This window comes from Leucoraja erinacea, chromosome 5 (genome assembly GCF_028641065.1).
Source record: "Leucoraja erinacea ecotype New England chromosome 5, Leri_hhj_1, whole genome shotgun sequence".
NCBI classification, from domain to species: Eukaryota; Metazoa; Chordata; class Chondrichthyes; order Rajiformes; family Rajidae; genus Leucoraja; species Leucoraja erinaceus.
Genome location: NC_073381.1, coordinates 21683319 through 21706351, shown reverse-complemented (window position 1 = coordinate 21706351; position 23033 = coordinate 21683319). Strand labels below are relative to the sequence as shown.

The 23033-nt window shown below is 43.6% G+C and overlaps 1 protein-coding gene across 1 annotated transcript in view; it reads left to right on the top strand.

Annotated features, from left to right (window-relative positions):
* The window catches only part of fam83b (family with sequence similarity 83 member B), a 31836-nt gene extending 10091 nt beyond the window's left edge, over window positions 1-21745 (top strand). Inside the window, exons 3-5 of the mRNA XM_055635224.1 lie at window positions 905-1069; window positions 10394-10518; window positions 14808-21745. Coding sequence (XP_055491199.1) covers window positions 905-1069; window positions 10394-10518; window positions 14808-16959 — 2442 coding nt within the window. The 3' untranslated portion in view covers window positions 16960-21745. The remainder of the gene's footprint in view (window positions 1-904; window positions 1070-10393; window positions 10519-14807) is intronic.
* Window positions 21746-23033: the final 1288 nt, after the last annotated feature.

Here is a 23033-nt window from a genome sequence, read left to right as displayed (position 1 = left end):
GTATGTCAGAGAAGATTCTCTTGAACTTCTACAGGTGTACAGTAGAGAGCATATTGACTGGTTGCATCACGGCCCGGTTCAGTAACTTGAACGCACAGGAGCAGAAACAACTGTAAAAAATGGTGAACACTGCCCAGTCCATCGCCGGCTCTGACCTCCCCACCATTGAAGGGATTTATCGGAGTCGCTGCCTCAAAAAGGCTGCCAGCTTCATCAGAGACCCACACCATCCTGGCCACACACTCATTTCACCATTGCCATCGGGATGAAGGTACAGGAGCTTGAAAACTGTAACGTCCAGGTTCAGGAGCAGCTTCTTCCCTACAGTCATCAGGCTATTAAACATGACAACAAATAAGCTCTGAACTAAATTAGACTAATTATTATTATTGCACTACTATTGTCTGTTTTTTGAGTATGTGTATATGTGTATGTGTGTATATGTATAGATATATTTATATATATAATATGTGTGTGTACTTGTGCTTGTGCGTATATATACACTGCAAACTTTATCTTCTCTCGTTTATCATATTGTTTACAGTGTACTTGTTTACATATTGTGCTGTGCTGCAGTTAGGAAGAATTTCATTGTTCTATCTGGGACATATGACAATAAAACACTCTTTATTACTCGTAATAAACTCTCTGTTATCTTTTCCACTGGAGCAAACACTCATTAAGTTGTTAAGAAAGTTCAGTTGTATCAGTCACTATCTCTATGCTAGTTGGAACAGACTTTGCCTGGGATAAGATATATTGCTCCATTTCATAATTTCAGTCAAAACCTATTATTCCTGTTTTCCATGGAAGGATATAATTGGAAAATTGAGGTAATAATTGAAAGTTTCAGTGCCAAAGACTAACGAGATTCCTGGATTTTTTTTGTTTGTTTTCTGAACAGGTCGTTGCAATAGTGATGGATATGTTTACTGATGTAGACATCTTCAAGGAAGTGCTGGATACAGCTGCCAGAGGTGTTCCAGTCTACATTGTGCTCGATGACACCAACTTCAAACACTTCACCACCATGTGTGAGAAGCAGGGGGTTCACCTCCAGAGGCTCATGGTAAGAGTTTCTTGCTTGGGAGTGTCCGGGTACAAATTAGTTGGTCCACAATTTTATTTCCCACGCGTCGATGGAACAGCAAAGCATACACAAACCGAGGACTCTGAAACGCTGTACAAACTAGTTTATTGTCATGTGTACCGAGGTACAGTGAAAATCTATTGTGTAAAGTGTGAGAGCTGCCAATCATTGTGCTGCCGACATGATTCTTGAACCAAATCTTTGGCCCTCGGTCTCTCTGGTGAGTATATAGAGGATATTAAAGAAGAGGAGTACGGTAATCGCGCTTCAGCCTTTTGGCCACGTGTTTATGACTCATTGTTCATTACAAATGCAACATGCCCAAAATGATGATGATGTGTGACTTGAAAGGGAGGTTGTGATGTTGCCATATGCCTGCTGCTTCTGCCCTGGTAGATTGGGTAGTACGGGCACTGGACACTTGCTTGGAAACAGGCCCTTTGGTCTACCGAGTCCATGCCAACCATTGATTCCCCATACACTAGGTTTAGGTTATCCCACTTTTGCATTTTACACACTAGGGGAAATTTACAGAAGCCGATTAACCTACAAACTTGCACGTCCTTGGAATGTGGGAGGAAACCGGAGAAAAACCACGCAGTCACAGAGAGAACATACAAACTCCACAGAGTCAAGGACACTGCTGATGCTTCTGGAAACTACACCTGCAGAAATTGTGTCTAGGTGCAGCTCCTGAATAAACGTGTTGGGGAACTGGGGCAGCAGTTGGAGGACCTCAGGGCCATCCAGGAAAACGAGAGTTTCCTGGACAAAATCCACAGTGAGGTTGTCATACCAAGGATACAGGAAGAGCGAAGGTGGGTGACTGAGAAAGAGGAGTAAACGTGGAGTGCAGGGAGACTCTGGTGGCGGTACCTACTGAAAACCGATACACCCTCTTGGGAACGGGCAACACTACAAGATTGAGTGGTAGCTAGGGCTGTGATTTCAACCCTGGTGTCGAGGCTCAACGGGGAAGAGTGACGTCAAGCAGAGCCGTAGTGGTGCAGATGGGAGATTCTGCAGCAGAATCCAGGATGGTGTGTTGCCTCTCTGGTGCCAGGGTCCAGGACGTCTCGGAGCTGCTGCACAGCATCCTCACAAGCGAAGGGGAGCAGCTGGAGGTTGCTGTGCATGTTGGCACAAACGATGTAAATGGGAAGAGGAAGGAGGTTCTGCAACAAGAGTTTATGGAATTGGGCAGAAGTTTGCAAAGCAGGATCTGCAAGGTAATGATCTCAGGATTGCTTCAGGTACCTTGTGCTAGTGAAGGTTGGAATAGGAAGATAGGGGAAATGAATGTGTGGCTGAGGAGTTGGTTCTGGGGGCAGGGGTTAAGAGTTCTAGATAATTGGGATCTCTTCCGGGGCAGGGGTGACCTGTATAAAAGGGACGGGTTGCACCTAAACTGGAGGGAGACCAACATCCTAGTGGGAAGGTTTGCTATTGCTACATGGGCGGGTTTAAACTAGTTTGGCAGGGGGGTGGGATCTTGTGCAGGACAGAGGCATGTGAGAGGCTAGAAGTAGGTATGAAGGATGGTGTGGGAAAAGTTAGTGGACAGAATAGGCAGGTGAAAGGCAGAGAGCGAGGAAGGAGGGTTGGTTTGAACTGCACATATCTTAATGCAATGGAGCCTGATGGGCAAGGTAGATGAGCTCGGGGCATAGATAGGTACGAGTGACTGGGACGATATAGCCATGACCGAAACCCGGTTAAGTGAGGGGCAGGACTGGCAGCTCAATGTTCCGGGGTACAGGAGCTTCAGGAGAGACGGGTGAGGTAGTCTAGTCAAAGTAGTACCTTCACCCACCACTAATTGCAAACTAATTTATTTCACTGCAGTGAATTACAGTATGGTCTCCTAAACACCATACTAAAAGTCCTAAAAAATCCTCACATGGGAAAGTGTGCAATTTGTATAATATGCAAATTAGCTTTTGCCATTAGAGAAAATTCATATTCTCCAGTGTCATTTGTAATATAAGCAGCAATTCAAGTATCCAAAACCATGTTTTAATCTATGAAAAAGATTAACATATGCCTTTATGTCACCCTTGATAAGCTTGTGTTTATTATTCGTATCTTCTCCATATCGGGTTCCTCTTTTTTTCTGCTCCTGGTAAAAGTCATGGAGAATATTTGCTGCTGTTCGTCTAAAGGTTACAACATTTGGCTTCCCATTCAGCTCGGTGATTATGATATTGTCATTGAAATGTTCCACCAGCTTACTTTTCATATGTGTAAAGCCATAAGCTGCAACCTCTAAACCTTTAAGACATGTCACCATTTTCTCAATCAATTCTGTTATTATAATTTGTTCATCATCATTTTCCTCCAGGTACTTTGCAACCCACAGGAATGCTTCATGTCTTTCTACATCTTTCGGTCCCCCAAGCCTTTGTTTCTTTGCAATATTACCTAGTCTAGAAGAATGTTGCTGAGGAATTTGTTTTCCAGTCCTGAAGTTTACATTACAGCTTTGATGAAACACTGCATCAATTGCAATCGGATCCTGAGCATATGCTATTCTGCCTGCAATTAACGTAGACCATTCATCTTTCCTTTCTTCACATGAATGTAAGACAGTATGATGTAGTTTTTATTGGATAGACATCCGTGCCATCATGCTTTTTCTCATTGTAAGTAGCTGGTTCACTGCTACCAGTTAGACAAGTTGTTATGTTCCTGAATTTATGAAATATTAACTTTCTCTAATGGCTGATGCTAATTTGCATATTATGCAAATTACACCCCCTTTAGTATGGGGTTTAGAGGACCATACTGGAATGTAGAGAAACATTAATCAAAGGGATGATGACCTTATTGGGGGTGTACTACAGACCCCCGAATAGTCAACGGGAATTAGAAGAACAAATATGGAGGGAGATTGCAGATTGACATGACATGACATTCCACTGAGCACAGTTCTCCAGACACTGTCTAACCAGCCTTTATAAAACCTAACTTTAGAAAAGTCTCTAGATGCTGGAAATCTAAAACTGAGCAAGGAGTTCTAGTCATCGTGTTCCACCCCACCTGCCTCCACATTCAAAGGATCATAGAAACATAGAAAATAGGTGCAGGAGGAGGCTATTCAGCCCTTCGAACCAGCACTGCCATTCATTGCGATCATGGCTAATCGTCCCCAATCAATAACCCGTGCCTGCCTTCTATCCATATCCCTTGACTCCACTAGCCCCTAGAGCTCTATCTTACTCCCTCTTAAATCCATCCAGTGATTTGGCCTCCACTGCCCTCTGTGGCAGGGAATTTCACAAATTCACAACCCTCTGGATGAAAAAGTTTTTTCTCACCTCATTCTTAAATGCCTCCCCTTTATTCTAAGAATATAATTCTCCACAGTTTCCATCACCTTAAAAGCGATTGCACCACCAGGTGTATCTTCCCCACCTCTTTCAGCATTTTGCAGGAACCCTTCCCTTTGGTGTTCCCTGGCCCACTCCTCCATTCCCACTAACAATCCCTTCCTTAAAGCCACTTTCCCCTGCGGCCACAGGCGAGCCTTGCCCCTTCAATATGAAATGATGAGAGGCACAGATAGGGTAGACAGGCAGAACCTTTTTCTCAGGGTGAGTGGAAATATGCCACACTAGATGGCATAGCTATAAGGTGAGAGGAGGAAGGTTTAATGTTGATGTGAGGGGAAAGCATTTTTATACGGCGGGCGGTGAGGGCCTGGAACGTATTGCCAGTAATGGTGGTGAAGACAGATACGAGTGGTGTTTAAGAGGCGTTTAGATCTGCACATGGAAATGCAGGGAAAGAGGGATCATGTGCAGACAGATGAGATCGGTTCAGCTAGGCATCACGCTCGGCACAAACATTGTGGGCGCAACGGGCCACTCCTGTGCTCTACTGTTCTATGTTCTTATTTGTTCTCTTCTCACCAGCCAGGGACCCAAATGGTCTTGGAGCAGGAATTTACTTGCACTTTTTCCACTTTAGGTGACTTCCCCGCTATCTCTCTTTCTCTCTTCAGGCTTTTGCTTCCCTCATCTCCCTTCCTCTGGCTTGAAATGTTACACCTATTTTCTTCCTAACTCCCAACCTTTTGTCTCCTCTCATCTCTAGCCTTGGCCCACCCATCCTTCCATTGAACTCCCCTCACCTGTATCCACCTCTCACTCGCGTCTTTTCCAGCTGTCTCCCCCACCACCCCCCCCTCCAGCTACAATCAGTCTGAAGAAGATTCCCAACCTGAAACGTCACCTATCTATGTTCTCCAGAGATGCCATGTTATCCGCTGAGTTACTCCAGCACTTTGTGTCTTTTTTTGTAAACCAGCATTTGCAGTTCCTTTGTGCCTCCATCTTGTTTTCACTGTCTGTATCAGTCATTAATCTGCAATATTAGCTCAAATAGTTTCTTTGTTCTCTTTTACTCTTTCACCTCTGGGAATAGAGGACACACCCAGCCACACCTACTGGTCACGTTTTCCTGTCTGCACTGCATGATCCTTTGTGTCAGTTCTCACTCTAACTGCTCCTGTTCACGCCCATTCTGAAACCTTTTGAAAGTAAATAAATTGGTTGAGAAAATTCTAGAAACGAGGAACTTTCCTCCACTTCTCTTACCTCAGTACTTTGTGTCTTTTTTTGTAAGTCAGTACCTGCAGTTCCTTGTATGCACAGTAACCCAATGGTTCAGGTAGCATCTCTGGAGAACAGCAACAGGTGATATTTTGGGTCGGGACCCTTCTTCAGACTGATTGTTTTGGCGAGGTGGGGGAAGGAAACTGGAAGAAACATAGAAACATGGAAAATAGGTGCAGGAGGAGGCCGTTCGGCCCTTCGAGCCAGCACCGCCATTCATTGTGATCATGGCTGATCGTCCCCTATCAATAACCCGTGCCTGCCTTCTCCCCATGTCCCTTGACTCCGCTAGCCCCTAAAGCTCAATCTAACTCTCTCTTAAATCCATCCAGTGATTTGGCTTCCACTGCCCTCTGTGGCAGGGAATCCCATAAATTCACAACTCTCTGGGTGAAAAAGTTTTTTCTCACCTCAGTCTTAAATGACCTCCCCTTTTTTCTAAGACTGGGGCCCCTGGTTCTGGACTCGCCCTCGAGGAAGGGCAGGACAAAGCCTGGAAGGTAATAGGTGGATACCGGCGAGGAGGCTATTGATAGGCAGATGGTGGGACAAAGGTGTGGGACTGAAAGATGGAAGAGTTTTAAATTGTGAAGCTCGAGGATGGAATGAATGTAGGTTGAGAAAACTGATTTAACACCACGTGGGAGGGAAGTTCCAATGTTCTTAAGTCATAGGAGCAGAATTAGACAATTAGGCCCATTGAGTCTACACCGCCATTCAATCACGGCTGATGTATCTTTCCCTCTCAACCCAATTCTCCTGCCTCCTCCCCATAACCTTTGACACCCGTACTAATCAAGGGTTTATCAATCTCTACTTTAACAATACCCATTGGCCTGGGCTCCATGGCCGTCTGATGGTCCCGCTGAAGTGAAGGATTTGACTGGATTTGTTCCAATTCTGGAACATCAACGAGTTAGGAATGAAGATAATTCTATAGAGAAGGGATCAAGGAGATTTGCTTGACTGGGGCTTTGGGAAGATAGTGCTGGAGTAACTCAGCAGTGTGCTGGAATAACTCAGCGGGTCAGGCAGCATCACTGGAGAAAAAGGGATTTTGGGTGGGAACTTTTCTTCAGACCCATTGGGTGACAGACTGGGGTTTAGAAACTTGACTTATGTGGACGATTGGACAGCTAGGTTATTATCCAAGGGGTAGAGGAAGATTTCATACATGTGCTCAAAATCATGAATAAATCAGCAAGGGGAAAACACCTGCGGTACCTAAAGATCAGTATCTGGGGGTAAGGTCTCAAGGTAAGTAAGACAGGGATGTAAAAACAAGGAACTGCAGAAAAAAGCTGGAGAAACTCAGCGGGTGCAGCAGCATCTATGGAGCGAAGCAAAAAGACAACGTTTCGGGCCGAAACCTTTCTTCAGACTGAAGAAGGGTTTTGGCCCGAAACGTTGTCTATTTCCTTCGCTCCATAGATGCTGCTGCACCCGCTGAGTTTCTCCAGCTTTTTTGTGTGCCTTCGATTTTCCAGCATCTGCAGTTCCTTCTTAAACACAAGGAATTGCAGATGTTGGTTTATTTAAAAAAAAAATGTTTTAAAAGGTTTTTTTGGAATTAAAGTCCTAGATCTGTTGTGAATCCAATGAATGATGGAGCAAGGTCAAAGGGGCTAAATGGTCTCTTCCTGTTTCTGTGATCTGGGCCACAGTGCTGGAGTAAATCAGCGGGTCAGCCTGGAGAACTTGGAAAGGTGATGTTTCGGGTTGGGACCTTTCTTCAGTGTTAATTTTAGCTCCTCTTCCCATTTTTATTCCCCTTCCCATTCCCATGCTGACCTTTCTATCCTGGGCCTCCTCCATTGCCAATGAGAGGCCACACATTAACTGGAGGAACAGCACCTCCTATTTTACAACCCAATGGCATGAACATTGGATTCTTCAATTTTAGGTAACCTCTAACAACTCTGGCTCCATTCTCCTCCCCCACACTCCCATTTCTTCCACTGCAATCTCACCTGTATCCCACCTGAACTTGCACCTATTTCCCTTCTTCCACCTACACCTATATTCCTTCTTTTGGCTTCACCATTTACACTCTTCACTCCTTTCATCTCACACTTTCTGATTCCTCATCTCTGGCTTTATTCAAGTATCTGCCTTTGAAACTCTAGAACGTTTCAGGTTCTCCTGTCTCAGACAATGGAATGCCTTGCTTTCATTTTTAACCAGCTATACGTAAACAGTGTTGTGAAAGTATCTGTTCATATGGAGAAGCCAATGAAAATAAGGGGAAGTTCAGTGGCACAGCAGTAGAGCTGCTGTCTCACAGTACCAGAGACTCAGGTTTGATCCTGACTGTGGGTGGAGTCTGTGGTACTGTAGTCTGTGGTACTGTAGTCTGTATGTAGTGGTTTCTCCGAGTGCTCCGGTTTCCTTCCACATTCCAAAGATGTGCATGTTTGCAGGTCCTAGTGTGTAGGATGTGAAAGTGGGATGACATAGAACTTGAAGGTCAGCATGGACTTGTTGGGCTGAAGGGCCTGCTTCCACATTGTATCTCAAAACTAAAAACAAGGTGATGCTTGTGTTGTGAGTCAGTTTACAGTTTATTTGTTGCTTCATGCTCTGGAGTAAAAGTCGTTTTATTTGCCTTGGCAACCACTATGTTGGAATTTACCTCCGCCCTCAAATTATCGTGCGCTATTGATTTTACCGCAGCAACATACTCAGAAGTCAGAGCGTGTTGACTACCTATTCAGTGTGGGGCCATGTGTAAAAAACATTATGAATATGCAAAACTAATCTCATTTAACTGACAAAATTGCTCCTCGCCTGTTGACAAGCTGATGTGTTTAAGTTAATTGAAAAAGTCAATAGGGTAAACTTATTACTGGTGGGAGGTTCAGAACAAAGGACTGGAACCTGAAAAGTAAAGTCTGATTATTCAGGGGTGTTCCCACAAGGTGTGTACCAGAAGAATGAATTGAATTAAATTGAAAGATACAAAATGGAAACAGGCCCATTGGCCTACCAGGATTGAAGGCTTTGCAAAATTTCAAGGTCACCTACACGCTAAACATTAAAGTAGCGAGTTCAGAGGTCCCATGTCCAAAGAGTTTACTATATATTGCTTGACAAGGACGGTGGACAATCAAGTAGCTAACGACCTCGATCTCGACCATTATGTGAGTTCAGGAGACAGGACGGAAGTCCATAGAACAGGAACATGCCCTTAGGACTACAATGTTTGCGTCAAACATGATGCCAAGTTAAATTGATCTTATCTGCCTGCACCTGATCCATATCCCTCTATTCCTTGCACTTCATGGGGCTATCTAAAAACCTCTTCAATGCCATTATCGTATCTGCCTCCACCACCACCGTGGGCAATGTGCTCTAGGCCGTCATCACTCTCTTTGCAAAAAAACCCGCTCTGCACATCTATTAAAATTCCCCGCTCTCTCCTTACAGCTATGACCTGCAGTGTCGGACTTTTGCACCCTGGGTACATAGCTCTGACTGTCCACTCTATGCCTCTCATAATTGTATGTACTATAAGTCTCCTCAAGCACTGATAGTCCAGCGAAAACATCCCAGCCTCTCCCTGTAGCGGAAACCTTCTAATACAGGCAGCATCGCTCCCCTGACATATGAATTACTCCCCTGGCTGCTGCGGGATCTCCACTGTGTAGTCCTACCTCCATTGTGGTGCATTTAGTGCAGCTGTTGACTCGTAGCTACAGGAACTGGGTTTAATCCTGATCTCCGGGTACTCTGGTTACCTGAGTGAGTTGGTGGGATAATTTACTGCTGTAAATCACCAAATCATCATCATCATGTAAATCATCGTTCTGTAAAAGATCGATGCCAAAAAAGTATCAAAGTAAAATAAGACGGGTGCGTAGGAGAGAATAAATAGAAAGGCCGCAGGGTCAAGCGGAGAGGGGAATGGGCTGATGAGATCTGTTCTGTTGGGAACTGGTATGAATTTGATGGACCACATGGCTTCCTTCTGCATTATATGGGTTTCATTGTGTCTCAGTTGGAGGCACTTCCACTCTGAGTTGGAAGATTGAGGTTCAAATCCCACTCGAGAGAACTGATCTCATAATCCAGGCTTTTACATCATAGTATGGTCAGAGGCGCTGTGTATTTGCAGAGATGTCAGGACTTAAAGAATTATGTGGCACAGTGGTACAGCTAGAAGAGATGCTGCCCATATCACCCGGATTCGATCCTGATCTCGGGTACTTTCTATGGGGAGTTTGCACGTTCTCTCTGTGACCTCGCGGGTTTTCTCCGGGTGATCCAGTTTCCTCCCACATCCCAAAGACATGTTGGATTGTTGGTCAATAGGTCTCTGTAAATTGCTCTTCGTATGTAGTAAATCAGCGGGGCAGGCAGCTTCTCTGGTTAAAAGGAATGCGTGACGTTTCAGGTCGAGACCCTTTATCAGACTGAGAAATCAAAATACGAAAGTCTAGCATTTGAACTCGGCAACCATGTTGTGGTTTGTTATAAAGCAAGTGATGTGACTTGGACTTGGACCCAGAGATTGCAATGTTTCCATCTCCTTGCTCACACATACCAAAAAAATAACAGATATTTCTGAAAATGGTTGTTATTATTAACTAAATGCTCGTGAAGTTTCATTTTGATCTTTATTTTACCCTTTATCTTATACTGCTGGATTGAAGTTGTTTCTAATTTCAACTCAAACTTCGTTCAACAGAATATTAGGATCCGAACAGTCAAGGGATTAGATTATCTTTGCAGATCGGGAAGCAAGTTCCATGGAAAGATGATGGAGAAGTTTCTGTTGGTGGACTGCAAAACAGTGGTATATGGAACATACAGGTAAGTTTTCATTTTTTGACTAGATAACACATGCAAGGAAGATTAAAAACTTGTGTCCGGAAATATTAACATAAAAATCATCAATAAATCTCATGAATAATTCAGCTGGAGCTTCCTTATTCAAAGACTGGTTAGAATTTGGAGCATGCTATCCCTTCCTCTAGCTTCTTTCACTTCAATTTCGCTTTGCTTCTCTCCCTGCCTTACATCTATTTGTCTTTGTTTTTTTTATCTCGAGCCTTTTTCAAGATTTCAGCATCTGCGTCACCAAAAGCCAACATTTGTACAATTACAGTGTAATTCGCCTTGAGATTGGAATCTCCTGAAGCAGACTAACTCCAGAGTTGAAGCAATTTCAGGGAAGTGTACAGTGCCCTCCATAATATTTGGGACAAGGACCCATCATTTATTGATTTGCCTCTGTATTCCACAATTTGAGATTTGTAATAGAAAAAAAAAATCACATGTGGTTAAAGTGCACATTGTCAGATTTTAATAAAGGCCATTTTTATACATTTTGGTGTCACCATGAAGAAATTACAGCTGTGTTTATACATAGCCCCCCATTTCAAGGCACCATATTGTTTGGGACACATGGCTTCACAGGTGTTTGCAATTGTTCAGGTGTGTTTAAATGCCTCCTTCGTGCAGGTGTAAGAGAGCTCTCAGTACCTAGTCTCTCCTTCACCTTTGGAAACTTGTATTGCTGTTTATCAACATGAGGACCAATGTTGTGCCAATGAAAGTCAAAGAAGCCATTATAGGACTGAGAAACAAGAATAAAACTGTTAGAGATATCAGACAAACTTCAGTCTTACCCAAATCAACTGGAACATCATTAAGAAGGTAGACAAAAACTCAGCGGGTGAGGCAGCATCTGTGGAGAGAAGGAATAGGCGACATTTCGGGTCGAGACTCTTCTTCAGACATTTGTGGCTGACATCAACCACCTCAAATGTTCCACTCCCCTTATCTACTCTAACCTAAAAAAAACATGTCTTAACCCATCATTAAGAAGAAAGAAAGCACTGGTGAGCTTAATAAAGAAAAATCCTCAAACACCTGACCAACAGATCAGAAACACCCTTCAGGAGTCAGGTGTGGATTTGTCAATGACCACTGTCCGCAGAAGACTTCATGAACAGAAATACAGAGGCTACACTGCAAGATGCAAACCACAGGTTAGCCACAAAAATAGGATGGCAAGGTTACAGTTTGCTGAGAAGTTCTTAAAAGAGCAACCACAGTTCTGGAAAAAGGTCTTGTGGACAGATGAGATGAAGATTAACTCGTATCAGAGTGATGGCAAGAGCAAAGTATGGAGGAGAGAAGGAACTGCCCAAGATCCAAAGCATGCCACCTCATCTGTGAAACACAGTGGTGGGGGTGTTATGGCCTGGGCATTTATGGCTGCTGAAGGTACTGGCTCACTTACTTTTATTGATGATACAACTGCTGATGGTAGTAGCATAATGAATTGTGAAGTGTATAGACACATCCTATCTGCTTAAGTTCAAACAAATGCCTCAAAACTCATTGGCCAGCGGTTCATTCTACAGCAAGACAATGATCCCAAACATACTGCTGAAGCAACAAAGGAGTTTTTCAAAGTTATAAAATGGTCAATTCTTGAGAGGCCATTGTCAATCACTCGATCTGAACCCAATTGAGCATGACTTTTATATGCTGAAGAGAAAACTGAAGGGGACTAGCCCCTAAAACAAGCATAAGCTAAAGATGGCTGCAATACAGGCCCGGCAGAGCATCACCCAGCAACTGGTGATGTCCATGAATCGCAGACTTCAAGCAGTCATTGCATGCAAAGGATACGCAACACAATGTAAACATAACTACTGTGTTCCCAAACCTTGTTGTGTCCCAAACCTTATGATGCCCTGAAAGAGGGGGACTATGTATAAGCACTGATTTAATTTCTACATGGTGAAACCAAAATATATAAAAATACCCTTTATTAAAATCTGACAATGTGCGTTTTAACCACGTGATTTTTTTTTTCTATTACAAATCTCAAATTGTGGAGTACAGAGGCATGAGGCATAAATGATGATTCTTTGTCCCAAACATTATGGAGAGCACTGTAAATGAAAACATTTCTGGCACCCCCCTTCCCCCTTGCTGGAGGGCAGCGGATCTAGCCTCTTCACTGCACAGTCCATGGAATTACCTGCACGGCTATTAATAGTTAATGTTGCTAGCTATGTGGCAGAGTGCGCGCAGGGGTGGCACTGTGGTGCAGCGGTCGAGTTGCTTACAGCGACAGGGATCCAGTTTTGATCCTGACTATGAGTGCTGACTTTACGAAGTTTGTACGTTCCCCCTGTGGCCATGTGAGTTTTTTCCGGGTGCTCCGGTTTACTCCCACACTCCAAAGACAAACAGGTTTGTAGGTTAATTGGCTTCTGTAAATTGTAAATTATCCCTAATGTGTAGGATAGTGCTAGTGCATGTGGTGATCACTGGTCGGCACTGACTCAGTGGGCTGAAGGCCCTGTTACCACGCTGCATCTCTAAAATGTAAAGTGTAAAGTCAATGCATTAGTCATGTTATTGCATAATGATATTGATCGAGCAACCTAAACATACTGATTTAACCATATAACCATATAACAATTACAGCACGGAAACAGGCCATCTCGGCCCTACAAGTCCGTGCCGAACAAATTTTTTTTCCCCTTAGTCCCACCTGCCTGCACTCATACCATAACCCTCCATTCCCTTCTCATCCATATGCCTATCCAATTTATTTTTAAATGATACTAATGAACCTGCCTCCACCACTTCCACTGGAAGTTCATTCCACACCGCCACCACTCTCTGAGTAAAGAAGTTCCCCCTCATATTACCCCTAAACTTCTGTCCCTTAATTCTGAAGTCATTTGTCCTTTAGTTAAAACATTTTTTAAATTAGTACAGGCTAAGAGTTCAGGTGGTATCCTTAAAGCTCTGCATGTGAGACTCTCATCTCACTCTCAGATGGAGATTTATTTGTAAATTTACAGTGAACGCCAATAATTCTCTTATATTACATAGTGGCTGTGCAATAACTGGTCACTTACAGTGCATTCTGAAAGTATTCAGACCCCTTCACTTTTTCCACATTTTGTCACATTACAGCCTTATTTTAAAATGGATTAATTTTTTTTAAATCATGAATCTACACACAGTACCTCCGAATAAGGAAGTGAAAATATGTGTTCAGAAATGTTTGCAATGTAATTAAAAATACATAATTGAAATATCACATTTACTTAAGTATTCAAACCGTTTGCTATGACTCCCAAAATTGCGCTTGGGTTCATCCTGTTTCAATTGATTATCCTCGAGATGTTTCTACAACTTGATTGGAGTCCACCAGTGGTAAATTAAATTGATTGGACATGATTTGGAAAGGCACACACCTGTCTATATAAGTCCCACAGTTGACAGTGCATGACAGAGCAAAAACCAAGCCATGAAGGCAAAGGAATTGTCCATAGATCTCCGAGACAGGATTGTGTCGAGACACGGATCTGGGGAAGGGTATAAAATAATTTTAGCAGCATTGCAGGTCCCGAAAAGCACAGTGGTCTCCGTCATTCTTAAACGGAAGATCTTTGGAACCACCAGGACTCTTCATAGAGCTGGCCGCCCGGCCAAACTGAGCAATTGGGAGAGAATGGCCTTGGTCAGAGAGGTGACCAACAACCTGATGGTCACTCTGACATAGCTCCAGAGTTCCTCTGTGAAGATGGGAGAACCTTCGTGAAGGACAACTATATCTGCACCAATCAGGCCTTCATCATAAAGTGGCCAGACGGAAGCCACTCCTCAGTAAAAGCCACATGGCAGCCCACTTGGTGTTTGTCAAAAGGCATGAGAAACAAGAATCTCTGGTCTGATGAAACCAAGATTGAATTCTTTGGCCGACTTCTGCACCTAGTTTCAATGTTTCTATGAATTAAAAGGTTGTTGAAGTAATTATAAACTAAATACTGAAATAAACAGAACATTGCGTATACAGAAAGTGCTGGAGTAACTCAGTGGGTAACTCACCCACTGAATTACTCCAGCACTTTATGCCTATCTTCAGTCTAAACCAGCATCTGCAGTTCCTTCCTACACATTTTGTATTGGCTAATATGATATAAGCAACATCTCAAATGTGGCAAATAATGGAGTTTTACCATAGCATGGCTACATAATTCTGAATTATGTTTACATAATTTTCTTTTAGATGTACGAGAGCCAGGTCTTTATGCAACTAAAATGAATGAATTATTCTTTTTCAGTTTCATGTGGTCCTTTGAAAAGATACACCTTAGTATGGTGCAGGTGATCACTGGGCAGCTCGTGGAATCATACGACGAAGAGTTTCGGACAATATATGCCCGCTCTGATATCCCCAGCATGTTCTCGACAGAAAATACGGCAGAGAAAAGGCAACCACAGATCTTTCAAAACGGAATTAGCCGTGACATTTACCAACATTCGGTGAAGTCGAATGTTTCATCTTCCAATCTGCACCAGCCTTTCAGCCGAACGAACCCCACGAGACACACCCTCGACACCTTGTACCAAAAGTTTAATGTAGGACGCAATGTACAGCAAAATGAGTGGGATAACATCAGCAACAAAATGAACCCGCGGACTGTGTACACCAAGCCTTTTGTTACAAATCATATGGATCCAACGAATAGAGTGGGTCGTCACCAGGCTTTTGAGAAGAGTGATTATTGGAAAAGGCACAGCTATGCTGGGGAGCAGCAAGAAACATCTGCCAGACTTTTGTTGAATCAATCGACAAATCACAGACCCTTATTTCAACGAAGCAGCCATAATTTACTGGAGGAAAATGAAAGCATAGGTTCTTCAATCCGAGGTGATTTTATGCAACGAACACATGGGAAATACTTTGAGCAGCGGACTCAGGAAAGAAATATGCCAAATTTCGATAGGAGTTCAAGAATGCGGAACACTTACCACGGGCCCAATATGCTCCAATTGGCCCCCACCCACAAGCTGCCCACCCTGGCGAGCATGAAAAGGACAGGGCTGCGGAACTGGAGGATAGAAAGTTACTTAAATGCACCCAATGCTTCACAAACAAACTCCATCATTGACCCATTAGAACATAAGGCTCCCAGCATGATGGACAGGGGAGTGAACTCCATTGGCCACAGAGTGCAAGAACATTCAGAATTAATGGGCAGAGCAGAAATCAATACCAATCCAAATCTAGTGCATTCCAGGTTGCGTGCTTCAATTCTATACAAGGCTCCTCAAGTAGGGGAGGAGGGCACCAGAAGTCATAACTCAGAATCAACATCTTCAACTATAGGTTCAGATTCCATGCCAGCAATTCCACAAGTCCTGGCAGCGAACAAAACGATACATTCATTGTTTAACACGGACAAAAGTAACTCCCAGAATTATGTGAATGCACAAGCTGGGGCAGTGTTAGAGCATCGATCTGCAGCATTAAAGGCTTTCCAAAGTGACACCGAGTTGAATCAAACTTCCAACCTCCAACGTCAACATAGTTTTAATCAGAAGTTCCAAATGCATGCGAATGAACAAAGCTCAGCAGTGCCCACATCAAACATGAACGCCGCTGTTGGCAGGACATTATCAATCCCAGCTCTGAGCAATATGAAGGGGAATGAATCTCCAAGGATGTGGCGTTTAGAGAGAAACGGCAAGACGCATGACCAACATTCGACCTTCATTCGGAAGAGCTCAGACAAAATCCGATCTCTACTCAACATCTCGACTGAGAAGAGAGATCATGGATTGAGAAGCAGAGGATCCGTTGCATCCTACAAAACGAGTAGCAGCACTGATACTTTGACCTCAGAAGATGGCCGTCACGATAGGATAAATCTTACTGGGAATGAGGAAAGTGTTAAGACAGTGAGCATATCTTCAAATTCCTCAAACACTCCACAAGTTGCTCGATCCAATCAGAATGTGCAGCAAAATGCAAAGACCCACTTGCATGCAAAAGATTTTAGGTCGATGGGCGATGAGTCCACTCCAAGATTTTCCACAGAAAAAGTGCAGATCAGACAGGAGAACACAAGTACCAGTCCCACTGTATCATACACTTCTCGGGTAATTAGGACCAACACCGAGGAGGCCCAACCCAAAATCAACACCACAAAAACGCAGCACAATCCCAGCGAGCGGAGAGTCTTCAGCCGTTTTGAAAAGCAATACGAAACACCAAATAGTAAGCCAACACTGGAAGAAACAGGTTCAAATTCATTGCCAAGACGTCCACTAACGAGCAGCAACAATACCGCAGCTGCCAATGATGTACGCCGGAGTTTACGATTGTTTACGACTCAAGGAAATCATGCTCGGCCAGCAGCTCCCCATCATGAAAACAAGTTTGAAAAATTTATGCAGAAGTTTGTGGGGACATTCAAACCTAAAAAATAAGAAGTTAAAATCTTTTCCACTGAAATTGCTTTTATGCCACACTAATGCTGATGTTAACAAATTTAACACATCAACAGCAACCCAAAATATAACGTGGTAAGCTTGCACTAAATGTGATTGTATTTTGAAGGCTTCGGTCTAAAATGCAAAAATGATGTCGGAGATACTGCAAAAAGCAAACATTTCTGTTCAACTGGTTTTATGTTTTGAACTCATTGTACAATATTTTCTTTGAGAAGGTGAGGATTACTTAATGCCATCTATTCAGTATTTGAGATTCTTGTTCTGTTTATTGCACTGGAGGTGTGAACTCCTGCATTCACTAACTGGGGATGCACATTTTGCCAAATCTCTGAGACGCTTGAGTATTATAGAGATGTCTATGATGAGAAAAATACTTTTCACACAGAGAATGGTGAAGCTCTGGAACTCTCTGCCAGAGAAGGTAGTTGAGGCCAGTTCATTGGCTATATTTAAGAGGGAGTTAGATGTGGCCCTTGTGGCTAAAGGGATCGGGGGGGTATGGAGAGAAGGCAGGTACGGGATACTGAGTTGGTTGATCAGCCATGATCATATTGAATGGCAGTGCAGGCTCGAAGGGCTGAATGGCCTACTCCTGCACCTAGTTTCTATGAGGTATGCGAGCCAAAAACATTAGGTAAGCTGCAATTTAGGTAAGAAGATCACCCTGTGTAAATGATATGAAATCAAGGAGGAAAACAATTGTCTGAAGGTAGTGGTATACTTTCTCTCAACATCAGATGCCTGCTGGCACTCTTTGGAGAAGTTGAATGGTATTTTGTATTGGTTTGTGCTTCAATTTCCAACCTTTCCAGGTTGGGGATATCCACAGGTCGTACTGATGTTGACATCAAGCGGGAGACTCACTGTTTAGCATTTGTTGCCACAGGAGGTGGGACCTCTTGCTTCTTGGGACACTGGCTCACACTCTCAAGAACTCAACATCAGCATTCACCAGAGAACTCCTCCCAGAACTTCACCTGAAGACAACGAATGTGTTGCCACTCCTGACTGACATGCCAGTTTTCCACAAAAGCATCTTTTGTAGAATGGAGGTGAGGAGGAAAGGATGCTTCCAATAATGGGAGAGTCTAGGATCAGAGGGCACAGCCACCGAATAAAAGAAAGTAGCTTCAGAATGGAGTTGAGGAAGAATTTCTTTAGCTAGACAGTGGTGAATTTGTGGAATTCATTGCCACATTCTGCTATGGGGCTAAGACATTGTTTATATTTAAAGTGGAGATCGATGGGTCATTGAGTAGCAAGGGGTTCAAATGTTATGGTGAAGAAGGCAGGAGAATGGTATAGAGAGGGAAAGATAGATCTGCCTTGATCGAATGATCGAGCAGACTGGATGGGCCGAGTGGCCTAGCTCTGCACCTGTGCCCATTGGTCTTGAGCTGTGTCACACGGCATCTTTTGTGACTGGTCTTCAAGGGGAGACTCACTGTTTAGCATTTGTTGCTAAACTCACGCTTCACAGTGGCTCACAGTTCAACGAAGAGGCTGCGGTCAGTGAGTGTGACAGTGAGTGTGGGAGAGGAGGAGGGAGGGCCTCTGCATCCGCCATTCTCTTGGGCTCACACATTGTGAGACATGACGTCTTTTGCAGGACCCACTTAGAATAGCAGAGCTGATGGAAGGAACGGGCAGAGGTTTAAGCGGAGCAGCAAGCACTTGTGCAGGAGGGACGGGCAGGACAGGGCAGGGAGGTCTCCCACTGACACAGACTCAGACCCAGACCCTGCCCCTTCCTCTCCCACTGCCACATCAACACCTGTGCCTTCTCTCCCTCGGACAGTGAGCCATGGTGCATCAACCATTGCCCTCCACACCATCCGTGAACACGACTTCCACTGTTCTACCCCACAGAAGTTGGATTCCTTTAGTCCAGGCACTCACCCTCGGGGAAATTCTCCCTCAGTCAGTTGCTCTCAATGTCAATGTTCAGTGTCCTTCACACAGACAGTCAAATTTTGAATGTGGAGTATTATTTACACCACCATATTGTGCATGCAGTACATGCAGTTAAGGATACATTTCTACGCTGAAACTCAAGAATCTATTTTGGTGACTCTGAACAAGTTTAAATTGTGGGGGTCAGCAATTACCAGGGAAACTGTGTCCAAATCCATTTTAAACATAGTTTAGTTCAGGGATACGACATGGATAGAGGCCCATCGGCCAACCGAGTCCACGTTGACCATCCATCACACGAGTTTTATATTATCCCAATTTCTCACCCACTCGCTGCACACTGGGGGCAATGTTATAGGGAACAATTAATCTACAAACCCTCACGTCTTTGGGATGTGGGTGGAAACTGGATCACCCAGAGGAAACCTAATTGAACCCAATACAGGGAGAATGTGCAAACTCCACACAGATAGCATCCAAGGTCAGGTTTGAACCCGGGTGCCTGACACTGGTTGAGGCAGCTGCTGTGCCACTGTGCCACCCTGTATATAAATCCACACTTTTAAACATAGTTCAATGTCCATTTGTGCACCCTTTATTTCCATGTGTGTCTGCTCTCCATTCAAATCCCCTATGTTTGCCTTGATAGACCTCGTTCCATTTTACTCCAGTGCTCTACATACTGAACTAATGATATTTGAATATGCACATTCAGGGAAACCTCAGCCTCCACATCCTCCAGTATTCTTGAGAAACTGAGCATCATCATTTCTGCGATGGGATGATCCCGGAACTTTCACTGGTTATAAACAAAGATTATATTGAATGCAGGCACAAAATGCTGGAGTAACTCAGCGGGACAGGCAGCATCTCTGCCTAGAGTAGGAATGGGTGACATTTTGGGTCGAGACCCTTCTTTGACCCATGACACCACCCATTCCTTCTCTCCAGAGATGCTGCCTGTCCCGCTGAGTTACTCCGGCTTTTTGTGTCTACCTTTGGTTTAAACCAGCATCTGCAGTTCCTTTCTGCACATAATATTGAATGTGTTGTATCAAATGCTTCTCTCTTGTTTCCTGTATTATATTCAAGGCACAGAAATAGAAACATTTTTGAATTTCAGCTGCTATCTTTAACAAATTTTGTACAGAGGGGTTTATGAAAAAAATGGTTGATTTATTAAACTTTTGGGATTTTTATTGAAATCTGCGACTTGGTATTTTTTAATGCTGATGGTAAGAACGTCTCTTGTGCCCATTTCAATGCCGTGTTTTCTTCGTAAAGGACTCCGCAAATATCCCCAAGATAACCGAAAATAGACACAAATTGATGGTGTAACTCAGCGGGCCGGGCAGCATCTCTGGAGAGAAGGAATGGGTGATGTTTTTGGTCAAGACCCTTCTTCGATTTAAATCAGCATCTGCAGTTCTTTCCTACACATTTTAACTTCTCCCCAAGATAACTGATGAGCTCCAAATAGCCTATAATGAGGGATAAGCTCACTGGGCTCAAGGCAGACGAATCACTGGGACATGTTGGAACATTGCCAAATGATTTTAAAGGAAGTGGATGCAAAGATTGTGGAGCCATTGGATTAGATCGTTCAAAGCTCATTAAATTATGGAGGATACCAAAAGAATGCAAAATATGACTTTCTTGTTCATAAAGGGCAGAAGACAAAAAGGAGTGGAATTTTTTGGGCATTAAATCAAGTAGTCAAGTTATTGTCATTTGTGCAAGCAGGGTGCGGTGCAGGTAAGATAAAAAAAATTGTGCTTGCAGCAGCAGCACATGTATGTAGATGCAGACAATGCACAAAATATAAATTCTATACAAATGATGCATAAGTTGTATTTAAATTACAAAAAGACAATGAAAAGAAATAGACTGCAAAAACAAAATCAAACCGTCAGTGCAAACACAATTAGAAAACAAGTCCATGGTAGGGCAAGAGGTTTAGTCTGGTTTAGTTTAGAGATACATCATGAAAACAGGCCCTTCGGCCCACTGAGACACTGCTGACCATTGATCATCCATTCACACTCGTTCTATGTTATCCCACTTTCTCATCCACTCCCGATACGCTAGAGACAATTTACAGAGAACAATTTACCGTAAGAGCATAAGCTATAGGATAAGAATTAGAACATTCGGTCCATCAAGTCGACTCTGCCATTCAATCATGGCTGATCTATTTTCTCCTCTCAACCCCATTCTCCTGCCTTCTCCCCATAACCTTTGATGTCATAACAAATCAAGAATCTATCAATCTCCGCTTTAAAAGTACCCAACGTCTTGGGACGTGGTGGAAACCGGGACGCCCTGAGACAACACATGCGAGCAAAGGGAGAACATGCAAACTCCACACGGACAGCACCTGAGGTCAGGATTGAACCCAGGTCTCTGGCACTGTGAGGCAGTGGCTCAGCCAGCTGCACCACTGTGCCGCTCTACAGAGGCGGGCTGTTTCAAGGAAGAATGAGGATTGTGCCATAGGTTCAAGAAGCTGATAATTGGAAGAAGGTGGATGCTCTTGAATCTGGTGGTGTGGGACTTCAGGCACCTGCCTGGCGATTCAACCTTCTGCCCGACAGTTGCAATGAGAAGACCACACAGCCTTGATTGTCCATCTATTGTTGGCGAGGTGCCAGAGTCAGTATTCAAAGAGGAAATAACTCATCATATACTGTACAAAACCTGAATAGAATCAAACTTGGTCGTTACAGATCATTAGACAGGTTCATGGGTAGGACAGGTTTGGAGGGATATGGACGAAGGTGGGACTAATGTAGCTAGGACATGTTGGCCTGCGTGGGCAAGTTGTGTCAAAAAGCCTGTTTCCACACTATTATACGAGTGATAGATCTCGATTGTTGTAGGATAATAGGTAGCAGTTCCGTTACATCTAGATGGCTAAAATCACTCTCAAATTCAGGGTTTAGTTCATGAGCTGTTGAACGTTGCTTCCCAACACTAAGGTATAATTGGAACGCTTCAGTTATGAGGAGGAACTGGAGAGGCTGAGTTTGTTTTCCTTAGAGCAGCCGAGGCCAGACTCCTGATTTATGGATAATTTATCAATAATCTGTGTGTTGGTGTGTTACATGTGTCTATGTGGTGCTGTTGCAAGCGACATTTTCATTGTACCTGCATCTCACCCTAGTTGTGCAGGTGACAATAAGCTCGATTTGATTTGTTGCCTTGGCTGGAGGCACTGTTAATTCAGGAATGCATGTTTTCAGCCGGGACATTGGCTGATCCCATAGCCTTTGTTGAATTCAGTGTGCTCAGCTGATGAGAGTGGTGAGTACCTGGAATACACTGCCAGAGAGTGGTGGAAGCAGAGTGACTGACAGCAGGTCAAAGGTGTCTGGATAAGCACTTGAATCAACCAGGCATAGAGAGCAACGGCACGGTAGCGCAACGGTAGAGTTACTGCCCTACAGCGCTAGAGAACCGGGTTCGATCCTGACTACTGGTGTTGTCCATACGGAGTTTGTACGTTCTCCCCATGACCACATGGATTCTCCCCAGGCGCTCCTGTTTCTTCCCACACTCCAAAGACGTACAGGTTTGTAGGTTAATTGTCCCTAGAACAGTGTGTAGGATAGTGCTAGTGTATGGGGATTGCTGGTCGGCAAGGACTCGTTAAGCCGAAGAGCCTGTTTCTGCACTGTACCTCTAAACAAAAGTAAAACTAAGCTACGGCTCAAGAATTGGAAGGTGGGATTAATACTGACGGGTACCCACTAGGGAGCATGAACATGGTGGGTTGAATGGCCTGTTTCCATTCTATATGACTCAATGACTATCACACAAGTTCTGACAATACCTCCTTACTGGTCACAGGCTCCAAGATGTTCAAAAATACAAGCTGAATCATTCACTCCTCCTATTAACTTATGCTTGGTAGTTCAAGTTCAAGTTCAAGTGAGTTTATTGTCTTGTGTCCCTGTATGGGACAATTAAATTCTTGCTCTCCTTCAGCACACAGAAAATAGTAGGCATTTACTACAAAACAGATCAGTGTGTCTATATACCATAATATAAATATATACACACATGAATAATAAACTGATAAAGTGCAAATAACAGAAAGTGGTTATTCATTAATAATCAGAGTTTTGTCCGAGCCA